General features: G+C 42.5%; 1 protein-coding gene across 1 annotated transcript in view; it reads left to right on the top strand.

Moving 5' to 3' along the window:
* DNAH9 (dynein axonemal heavy chain 9) overlaps positions 1–12,076 on the top strand; it is a 374,175-nt gene that overhangs the window by 99,061 nt on the left and 263,038 nt on the right. The window contains exons 23-26 of the mRNA XM_005582917.5: positions 1,927–2,079; positions 3,597–3,722; positions 6,647–6,886; positions 7,477–7,637. Coding sequence (XP_005582974.3) covers positions 1,927–2,079; positions 3,597–3,722; positions 6,647–6,886; positions 7,477–7,637 — 680 coding nt within the window. The remainder of the gene's footprint in view (positions 1–1,926; positions 2,080–3,596; positions 3,723–6,646; positions 6,887–7,476; positions 7,638–12,076) is intronic.

A 12,076-nucleotide genomic window follows, 5' to 3' on the forward strand; every position in this document is an offset into this window, starting at 1 on the left:
GGTTTCCAAATTGATTTGTTTCCATTATTAAAGGTTTAAAAAATTTTATATATAATTTTATGTAAAGTTATATATAATTATATATAAAGGTTAAAAATTTATATATATATTTTATATATATAAAATTTATATTTTATATAAAAAATAATTTATGTATTTTATATATTTTTTTATATATAATTTATATATATTTATATATTTTGTATATAAAATTTGTATATTTGTATATTTTTATATATAAAATTGTATATATAAAAAGGTTAAAAATTTATATATATATTTTATACACAAAAATCTTATATATAAATTATATAGATAAAAATTATATATAAAAAATTATATATAATTTATATATATAATTTTATACATATAAAAATTTTGTTACTTTATAACATATAGTATATATACCTATATAAAATTTAGATATTATATAATATATAATTATATATTAATAATATATTGATACATATTATCTTAATATATTATATTATATTATTAATATAATAGCAATATATTATATAATATATCTATATTATTAATAATTATATATTAATATATTATACATACTAATTATAGATATAAAATAACATATATACATTGTACATTTTTTATACATATGCTCTTATTTGCCCTCTTGAGTCCTGTTTTCTCCTTTTAAATTTTGGGATATTTTCATAGGTCCTATATTGTTGTTGTTTTTAATTTGCTTTTTTTTTTTCAATAAAGAAAGGTCTGTCTTGGTATTTGTCCCAAATCAGTGTGGGTGGTGTCTCCATGGGTACCTTCACAGTTTACCTAAATACTCTCAGATTTGTCCTCTCTCATCTCATAAGCTGGAGAGCTGGTTGTTCTAAATTTAGCATTAAAAGTCAGGATACCAGCAACTGGAGGGTTCTTTGTAATTATTCAAGAAGCTCTACCAGGGGGCAGGTTTTGTTTATTCTTTTTCCTTCAGTCTGCTATTTTCTTCACCTCAGGACCACAACATAGCTCTATCTAGCATCCCTCCTAGCACTACTGCCCCAGGCAATCACTATAGAGGACCTCTACACCTGAGATACCATGCCTGGGAGCAGCCCGACACAGCCAGACTTCATGCTTGCCATGAGCATGCCTGCCCTGCTTGGAAACCTTCTGATGTGTGTTTGTTGAACTGAAGAGGTTTCAAGAATGGGGTGGCTATGGCTGGGCATAGTGGCTCACTCCTGTAATCCCAACACTTTGGGAGGCCAAGGCGGGCAGATCAAGAGTTCGAGACCAGCCTGACTAACGTGGTGAAACCTCATCCCTACTAAAACTACAACAATTAGCTGGGCGTGGTGGCACTCGCCTGTAATCTCAGCTACTCAGGAGGCTGAGGCAGGAGAATCGCTTGAACTTGGGAGGTGGAGGTTTCAGTGAGCCGAGATTGCACCGCTGTACTCCAGCCTGGGTGACAGAGCAAGACTCCATCTCAAGAAAAAAGAATAGGGTGGCTTCTTCCACAGGCCACTGTCGCCACCACTGTTGACTCTCCAGAATCAATGCGTGTTAGCATTTTTCTACCAGATGGTCCTCTGCTCATTTCCTGTACCATGACAGTGTTTTCTTAGGAAAAAGGTTTACAACTTCCCCATCGTGTTTTTCTCCGATCTAGTCCTATCTCTAGTAGACCAAGCAGAATTTAGTCAAACCATTGTGGCTTAGTTGGTTTGTAGCTGGTGCACCACTCTCATTAGTTTTATTCAGTCTTTCTTTGGCCACTTCTACAGATTCATTTTATTCCTGTCCTCACATCAGCGTTGTTCCCACAAACTTCCTTCTAAATGCTTGGTATCCACCACTCTGTCTTTCACAATGATTGTCACATGGCAGGCCTCTAAACAATTGTAATAAGCGACTTCCCAAACACGTTCTATGATCCTTTGGCCTGGTTTCCCTTTATAGGTTCAACGTCACCTTTCCAAACTCTTTGACAACATGGCCAAGATGCGATTCCAGCTAGATGCCAGTGGGAAACCAACCAAGACAAGCCTTGGCATGTACAGCAAAGAAGAAGAGTATGTGGCTTTCAGTGAGCCCTGTGACTGCAGCGGGCAGGTAACACGATAGCCCTTTTCCCTCCTTCTGCTTTTCTCTCTCAAATACCTTCATTCAAATATGATCAGCATCAACTCTAGGAGGGCCTTTCTGGCCTTGGTCCAGAGCTGCTGTCGGTGCCCTCCAAGAGCCAGCTTCTTTGACTTGAACTGACGTTGGAGCAGCAGCTGGTGCCCTACTTTCCTCTTTCGGGGAAGGACACATGTCAACATTCATATCTTTTCCTTAACCAAAGACCTGTGCAGAGGGAAATGAAATGCACATAAACAACTACCCAAGTCAATGAGAAAAGGATTTTAAAATGATTAGTGGCACCAGGAGACATCAACATGGCAACCCCTAGAGCATCCTGCGGGGGAATCTGGGACACTGACACCCTCCCTGGGAGAAAAATGTCCTTTATTGAAACCAACTGCTTTCCTGAGATGTCCCCTCTCTGCACAAATGTGCCTCAGTGTCACTTCCTCCCACAGCCTTCCCCTTGGAGAACCAACTACCACCCTGCTCCAGAAACTGCTTCCTCCAAATCTCCGTGCCCAATACAAGGGACACAAGCCATGGGACCATTTTCCCCTTAAGTATCCTTCCCATCCATTAGCACCACTGCTAAAGTATAAGCTTCTGAAATAATCCAGCAAAGCATTGCCCCTGGGGATTCTCATCTAGTGCCAAATAACACCTGGAGTAAGGATATTTTACAGAGTTCCACCCTTATCACCTGTATCTAAGAAAGCAATTCTAGTGCCAGAAAATAATCGCTTCTCAGTTATATGAGGGTGGCCCTGGGGTTTCATTCACAATGTGTTCTTTCCGTAGACCCAGAAAGCATTTAGTTGGGGAATACAATCCTGGTTTGTACTTCATACTCAGGGGGGACAAGGTCATAAGAAGCCACTGACTTATTTACACCCAGCTCAACCCAGATTTCTGTTTCCTTGTATGAGCTCTGGGTGACAGCCTCCACCCCCTTAACCTGCTACTCTGTCCTGCATATTCCAAATGCACACATCAGCCTGCTGTTAATTATGTCTGGGTCTCACTTATCACCATCCCGGATTATGTAAACAGCACATCCCTCTGCACCTTCTGGCAGCCACTTGGGACTGTATACAATGTCTGGACTCCCCTTCCTTCACTCCCTCAGACTGAGTGGAAGAAAATATGTAGGACTAATCAAAACTTCTTTTTTTTTGAGATAGAGTCTTGCACTGTTGCCCAGGCTGGAGTGCAGTGGCGTGATCTCGGCTCACTGCAAGCTCTGCCTCCCGGGTTCACGCCGTTCTCCTGCCTCAGCCTCCCAAGTAGCTGGGACTACAGGCACCCGCCACCACACCGGCCTAATTTTTTGTGTTTTTAGTAGAGACGGGGTTTCACCATGTTAGCCAGGCTGGTCTCAATCTCCTGATCTCATGATCCTCCCACCTCGGCCTCCCAAAGTGCTGGCATTACAGGCGTGAGCCACCACGCCCAGCCTCAAAACTTAGGCACCCAGTTTCTAACCCGAGTTGTTCTTTCAGGTGGAAATATGGCTGAACCATGTCCTCGGTCACATGAAGGCCACTGTGAGGCATGAGATGACAGAAGGTGTAACTGCCTATGAAGAAAAGCCGAGGGAGCAGTGGCTCTTTGACTACCCAGCTCAGGTATTCTCCTAACGGGACCCCCATCCTCCACAGGACTGTCTTCCTCCACAGCCTCCTGCAGCCTTCAGCAGCTGGTAGACATCAGGCTGGCTGCGTGCTTCACAGCCAAGGGGGCTTGAATCCCAGACCACTGTGAGGGCTCAGCAGGTGGGAGCAGGGGGATTGACAACCATGGCCTAAGTCAACCCTGACCTTGGGAAATCAAGGGTGATCTCTTTTTGCCTTCATTGGCTATAGAAGGGAGAAAATGTCAACAGTTCAACTCTTTGAGCCAGCCTACTTTCTGTGCGCCAAGCTCTGTGCTAAGCACAGGACACACCAGCAGGGAACAAGACAATGAAACCTGTCTTGCTGGAGTTTACAGGCTCATGTGGAACTGAATTACTGACACATATGACTGGTGGTTTGTTTGTTTCTTTGTTTGTTTTAGACGGAGTCTTGCTCTGTCGCACAGGCTGGAGTGCAGTGGCGTGATGTCAGCTCACTGCAACCTCCGCCTCCCGAGTTCAAGCACTCTCCTGCCTCAGCCTCCCAGGTAGCTGGGACTACAGGCATGCACCACCACGCCCGGCTAATTTTTTTTTGTATTTTTGGTAGAGATGGGGTTTCACCATGCTGGCCAGGCTGGTCTCAAACTCCTGTCCTCAAGTAATCCACTGGCCTCGGCCTCCCAAAGTGCTGGGATTGTAGACATGAGCCTCCGCGCCCGGCGATGGCTGGTGTTTTAATAGCGGGGGCTCAGGGTACTCTGGGAGCATACAGCTAGTTCATGAGGTCTGGGGACATGCCCTAAGCGTATGGTATGAAAGCTGAGATGTGAAGCAGGAGTTAGCAAGCTAAAAATGGGAGCAAAGAGCAACCAAGTAGGAGGAAGAGCCCTGGCTCAGAAGCTGGGGTGAGCATGCTGTGTCTGAGCCAGAGTAAGTGGAGGAGGAGCAAAGGCTGCAGGTGGATTCTGGAAGCCAGTTCCTATAGACCATGTGAGAGAGTCTGCCTTGATTCTGAGATAGATCCGAATTCTTTATAGGTTTCTCAGGAGCATAATAAGAGAGAATAACAGACCAAAAAGAAATGTTTAAAGTAACTCTGGCTACAGTATGCCGCTCCTCCTTCCCTCAGTTAACGGTATAGTAGTAGTGTTGCTCTGTTTGGGGGTTGCAGACATTTAGTAGTCATCAAAGTCATAGAGTAGATAACATTGCCCTTGGAAAGTATGTAGAATGAGAAGAGGGCAGAACAAATTCTTGAGCATCATTCAGAGCCGGAGGAGGAGGAAGGAGGAAACAGCAAAGCAGAATGAGAAATGGTCTTTTGGGAACAGAAGGAAAACCGGGAAACAGTAATCATGGAAACAAAGCAAGAAATTGTTGGTAGCAGGTGAGAGGTCGGAAATATCAAACACTTCTAAGAGATCAAGCAAAATAAAGAGGATGAAGAAGGTTCATGGATAAACTTGGTGAGGCCATTTCACGGGAGTGGTAGGGAAGAGGCCACACTGCAGGGGCTGAGGAGTGGGAAAAGGTAGAAAGTATTCACAGTGGCCGGGCGCGGTGGCTCACGCCTGTAATCCCAGCACTTTGGGAGGCCGAGGCAGGTGGATCACGGGGTCGGGAGATCGAGACCATCCTGGCTAACATGGTGAAACCCCATCTCTACTAAAAAATACAAAAAATTAGCCGAATGTGGTGGCGGGCACCTGTAGTCCCAGCTACTCGTGAGGCTGAGGCAGGAGAATGGTATGAACCCGGGAGGCGGAGCTTGCAGTGAGCCAAGATCACACCACTGCACTCCAGCCTGGACAACAGAGTGAGACTCCGTCTCAAAAAAAAAGAAAAGATAAAAAAGAAAGTGTTCACAGTGAACGTGGATAGCAGGGAGAAACTTAGCTGTGAAGAAAGGAGAAAGGAGTCCGCACTGCAGAGAAGAAGAGGTGTTTATTAACAGTAGGGTTGGATGATCCTCTCGATTTGTCCCAGTAAGGCTGCCAATGAGGAGGAGCTTCTTTAACAAAATCTAATGGGACATAAACTCAAAGGGAAAAAAATGGATGAACAGAAATGGTGCTGTTTACTACAACAAGATTCTCCATTGCACAAAGGGAATGGTTCCCATCAGGCTTCCTTGTTTACCTGTATCAGAATTTTGAGACAAGAGAATGTGTCGCCTCCCCCTATTGCAGTAAATGTCATCTAGCGTGGTGTCCCCCAAACCAAATGATACTGCAGATGAGCAATGTATCTAAATTCGCCACCATGAATAATCGAAGTTATGCACGTTCTATACAAAGCTTTCCAGCAAATGGAAGAAATATGTATTTCAATTGCTTTTTCTATTTATTTATTTTTAATCTCCGAAAATGCAAATCATATCAACCACATTGAATTTCAGTATCTTTCATCTTGGCATTTAAAAATAGGCACTTTGACGTTTTAAAATATCTTTAAAATGTAGTGAAAGTATGGTAGAAGAGCAAACGTGTGCCATAGATGATCAGCAGTGACTCACTAAATTCGATTGTCAGACCACAGAGGAGCAGAGCAAAGAGTGTGTGACATTGGGATGCCTGGGCAACATATTGTTGTCTTCCCAAGCTTGGGAAAGTTGCTACTCTAGGAAGTAAAAGACTGTATCATCCACGTCACAATTTTTAGAAGCCACGGCCTTGATCAGAGTCAATCTTGGGTTATTCTCAACCAAATGATACATTTTTCAAGAGCGGAAAGTGCTTTCCCACCTGTGCTGTAACAACTTCACACCTTCAAGGGTTTAGAGCATATGGTTCACTTAGTCAGTGCTGGTGGAAGAGAGAGGCATAGGGCTCATGTCACCCACACAATTACATCCTGAGCCCTTGCTGTGTGATGAGTGGGTTGGTTGGAAACAGCCATGGTAACAGCTTTACTAAGCAACTCTTGCTGCCACAGGTGGCCCTGACCTGTACTCAGATCTGGTGGACAACAGAAGTGGGCATGGCATTTGCCAGGCTGGAAGAAGGCTATGAGAGTGCCATGAAGGACTATTACAAGAAGCAAGTGGCTCAGCTCAAAACCCTCATCACCATGCTGATTGGCCAGCTCTCCAAGGGAGACCGGCAGAAGATTATGACCATCTGCACCATCGATGTGCATGCCCGGGATGTGGTAGCCAAGATGATTGCTCAGAAGGTGGGTCCCAAACATCCAGGGGTGCCCACTTTTGTGTCCAGCTACACTGAGAACAGCTTGCATACGACCAAAATATGGGGGCCCCAGGGTCTGTACAGCACTGACCAGACAGCTGGGAGAGAATCACAGTGGCTGCTCCTACTTTTTTTTTTTTTTTTTTTTTTTTTGAGAGGGAGTTTCACTCTTGTTGCCCAGGCTGGAGTGCAATGGCTCAATCTCGGCTCACTGCAACCTCCGCCTCTTGGGTTCAAGTGATTCTCCTGCCTCAGTCTCCCAAGTAGCTAGGATTATAGGCTTGTGCCACCACGCCCAGCTAACTTTGTATTTTTAGTAGAGACGGGGCTTCTCCATGTTGGTCAGGTTGGTCTCAAACTCCTGACCTCAGGTGATCCACCTCCCTTGGTCTCCCAAAGGGCTGGGATAGAACCCTGTAATCACAGCAGCTTGTGCTTTCTATATGTGGTGGCCATAGCATGATGCACACTTTAGCAGCAGTCAACAGCCAAGGCATCAGTCCTCTATGTGTCCTGTGGCCAAGGGATCCCCTGCTTCCTATGATTTACGCACCTACTCTACCACTCTCTCTTTAGGTAGACAATGCCCAGGCTTTCCTGTGGCTGTCTCAGCTGCGCCATCGTTGGGATGACGAGGTCCAACACTGCTTTGCCAACATCTGTGATGCCCAGTTTCTGTATTCCTATGAGTACCTGGGAAACACACCTCGCCTGGTGATCACACCTTTGACTGACAGGTGAGCACTGGTGTCAACCACTGACAGCCTTACTGCTGTCTGGTTCAGGCCAGCCAGTGGACATCTAGGGTCAAAGTCCCAGTCACTTGCTATTTGTCCATAGAGCTACAGGGAAAGGGCCTGACTCAACACAGCTGGTTTAAAGTGAAACTGAAAGGATGTAGGGCAGGGCCTTTCTTGGAACAAATCCCAGAGCAAATCAATGAGTCATGACTTTTTGAGGAATTACTAAGCGGTCATATATACCCAAGTTCTAACACCAGCCCTAACATATACCAGCTGTTTGATTATGAAAAATATTGACCTAAGTTTTGGTTTCCTCATTGTGAAATGGAAGTGGTAACTCACAAATTCCATGATTATTGTAAGGATTAAAGACAGTAATGTTGGGAGGGAGAGTAGGAGGGAGATGAAGAAAGGTAGGTTAACAGATACAAACATACAATTGGATCAAAGTATAAGTTCTGTCATCCAACAGCAGAATAGCATGACCATAGCTAGCAACAGTGTATTGTATATTTGGAAGTAGCTAGAAGAGAGAACTTCAGTTATTCCCAATACATAAAAATGATAAATACTCAAGATGATGGATAACTCAAATACCCTGACTTGATCATTACATTCTATGCATGTAACAAAATATCACATATACCCCATAAATATGTAAAATATGTATCAATTTAAAAAGCATACTGGTAACCCCCTCACCTCCATTTACAAAACACAAAGAGGTATTTCTTTCTATATTCATTGAAGTTAAAAAATATACCTTAGAATGTTAAACTGCACAAAGATTATGATAACTCTCTAAAACTATTCTCTTGACAATGTCATAATGCAATTTAATTAAGAACTCTTAAGTGAATAATGTATTTTGCTTTCCAGTCATATTTATAAAAATAAATATGGTTCATTAAAACAAGCACATAAAAAGATAGTAATACTCCTAAGGAGGTTAGTTTATAAGTGCTCAGTAATCAATCCCTATTATTATTTTCTTGTCAATCAGTTGATCAATTAACTGGCACATTTATTCAGTACCTCTTACTCTGGGAATGCAAAGAAATAAGCAAGGTAGTTCCAACCATTCAGGAGCTCGCATTTTTTTTTTTTTAAGAAAGACATCATTTCCATCACTTACATTAATTCACACATGAATGAATTCACGCCAGACACCGAACAAGTCACTGGGAATACTAAGATGACTAAAACATTTTCTGCCCTTAAACTCCAGTTCTAATGAAGGAAATAAGACATATGTGGATAAAAATTTAAATATCACCAAGGGGAAAAGTACAAGACCATAGTATAAAATAAGGTACAAGGCCATATGCAACAAATTTCCAAGCAGGTGACTCAGCAGAAAGCCCTTTGAGCACAGAGGCCTCCACTCACAGTAGGAGGAAAAGAACTGGAAAGGCTTCACGGAAGAGATAGTATTTGACCTGGAGCTTAAAGGATGTATTGGATTCCAGTAGGATTTCAATAGGTTATGAGATTACTGTTGGGGTGTCCATGAAATTGTATAAAAATCTGTTCACGAGTCACTTTTTCTATTAAGAGGATTTACAGCATTCCTTAATTATTAAAATGCTATGCGTCCCCCAAAGTTAAGGAGCTACTGATAAATATTGTTGGAAAATGGCATATTGTGGGCAAAGTCATGAACCTGGGAATACTCAAGATATGTTCCTGGAAGAGGGAGTTCAGACTTTGGGGGAGGTAGTCAGCCATAAAGGAGTCAGAATATAGAGCATGAAGAATATATTCTTTATCCAGAAAGTAGTGATAAACTATTGAGAAATTTCATCAGAGTGTGAAATCTGTACTTTATGAACACTCATCTGACAGCACAACACAGGTAAAGGAGAGCGAGGGCAGAACAATAAGTCATGGTGCGTGGGAGAAATGATATTTTAATTCCGCTGAGATTTCTGTAAATTCCACTGGGAGTTCATACCCTTTCCTTCTAATTCCATTGAACATTAAATCTCCTCTTCTCCAAAAGACGTTGTATGTCTGAATAACTGGTTCACTGAGATGAATGACTTGTAGGTAATGAAGAGATTGTCAGAAATTGTGAGTTACAGTTAAAATGGCCAGATAGAATCTGCCATTTTTTAACTTCTCTCTTTTCCTCTTCTCAGTGATATCACTTGTATTTTAGTCAAATCCTCAGATATATTTCCAAGTATTTGATAAGTATTTCCAATTCAGTTAAATTTCAGTCACTGGGTTCATGGAATGAATGGGACATGGAAAATCCAAAGCAAGTACTTGAAAATCCCAACGTGATTCATAGCTCAGCACCTCATAGCTGAAGCATCGTGGTCAAGATGTTTCCTCTGCTCCTCTGTTTTTCATTTCTTTAATTCATTGTTCTCCCCAGTCTGGAAGGGGAGAGGAGAGTCCCACTCAAACTGCTTCCCTCTTACTCTGTAGCTCTTTTTTGTGGTGTCCCCTAGAGGGCACATCACTGTCTCCAGTGGGTCCCGACTGTGCATGGACTAAAATGTGAACTCTGCATGGGACTTGGTAGTTCCCATCAGCCACCCTGATGGCTCGCTCCCTACACTCCAACTACATGGCCTCCTTTCTGTTCCTTGATCACCTGGAGTTCATTCCACCTCAGCACCTGCACACACTTGCTTCCCTTTGCCTGGAATGCCATTCTCAAGGCCATCTGTTCCACTGGTAGCTTCTCATGCTTTTGTTCTGCTCTCTGTTCTCAGAGGCCTTCCCTGACCACTGTTTCTAAAAGGCAACCTCTCTCTCTCACAGACACACACACACACAGAAAGATATATATGTGTGTATATAAAGAGAGAGAGAGAGAGATGTGTGTGTATCTAAAGAGAGAGAGAGAGAAAGATATATATGTGTATATAAGGAGAGAGATATATATGTGTGTGTGTATATATATAAAGAGAGAGAGAAAGATATATATATGTGTGTGTGTGTGTGTATATGAAGAGAGAGAGAGCGCAAGCGCAGGTAACCCTGACAGAGCCTCTGTTGATCTTGACGTTTCCCCCTTTCTGAAATGACCTGGCTTGCCTCCTTGTTGTTGGCATTCCCCTTTGGAAAGTAAACCTCTAGCAATGAAGAACCTTTGTCTATCGTGTTTGCTGTTATGTCCCCAGCCCCTAGTAGGTGTTGAATTAACAATCGTCAAATGAATGAATGACATTTAAATATTGAGGATCACAAGAATAGACAGAATCAAGCAAGGGAAGTTAACTTAGGGGCAAGGTCTGTCCAGGACTCTGTCTGTGTCTTGGCTCCCAAAGAAGAAGAAACAGCTACTCTGTGTTTTGCTCTTAGCTGGGAATCCATCTTCCTCCCTACCTCAGCTTAAGACAAATGCAAATAGCATCTTTCCAGAGGGAGATGTCTATCTCTCAGTAGCTAGATGGTAAAGGAAGCAGCAACTGGGGTTGGGGGTCGGGGGGTGGAGTCTTACAGGTGTTACTTGGGCCGATTAGTTGGAGGAGCTCATCCTGTCTGGGTTAAAGGAAAAGTGGTTCCCACCTTTTCATTCAGACTGGACCCCTCTAGTATCTGTCTTCAGGGCCATTCTCAGTCATTAGCAGGAAGGAGGTCCTGTACAGCCGTCTTCCCTACTGCAATGAATTTTTCTTCCTGTCTTGGAATATGAGCTAATAGTTTGGGAGTTTACACCACTTGGGACAGAATAATGAAGGCATTATGTATTTGAGCAATTTGATAAATCTATCCCCCACTGTAGACTATATGTTCCAAGATAACATTGACCTTCAATTTTTCTGTACTCCCAGGACCTAGCACTGTGTCTGGCACACAAAGGGCATTCAAGAAATACTCCTTGAGTGAATGCAATGAAATGATTCCTGAGCCTCTAGATATGTGCCAGGTCTTCAGAATATTTCCATCCTTTCCACCGACATATCAGACATCATTCCAAGTGATAAAAAGTACAAGATTTTTCTTTTCCCTGGGCTTTCGCTCTTGCCCAGGAATTGAAGATAATTACCACTTTTGGATTTAGACGTCTCTAGTACACTAGTGCTGAATACCTTATAGAGGGAAAGGGTAAAGTTTCGACGATGCATTATTTCTGAAATAGGGATTTATGGCCTCTACTGTGAAACGATGCAAATAAGAACTTGAAAGGAAGGTTAGCTAAAATAAGGGTGAATACTATACAGACCTGCACCTTGTTTGCGCATTCGTTGCTTTTCTGACAAAGTAGTATGTAGCTGAATATGTATATGGCAAATTCCATTTTCTCATTGACTTCCATTATTATCTCAAGAAATGTTTTTTGCACAGAAAAAAGTTGGCCTCAACATAGAAAATCACATTTTAAAAAGCATTCAGCTTTTACTGGTGTGTAGCCTAAGTACATTTAATTCTCTCCTGCCAGAAGAATTAATCAAATGGACAATTGATCCATACAA

The sequence above is a fragment of the Macaca fascicularis genome, chromosome 16, assembly GCF_037993035.2.
Source record: "Macaca fascicularis isolate 582-1 chromosome 16, T2T-MFA8v1.1".
Classification (NCBI taxonomy): domain Eukaryota; kingdom Metazoa; phylum Chordata; class Mammalia; order Primates; family Cercopithecidae; genus Macaca; species Macaca fascicularis.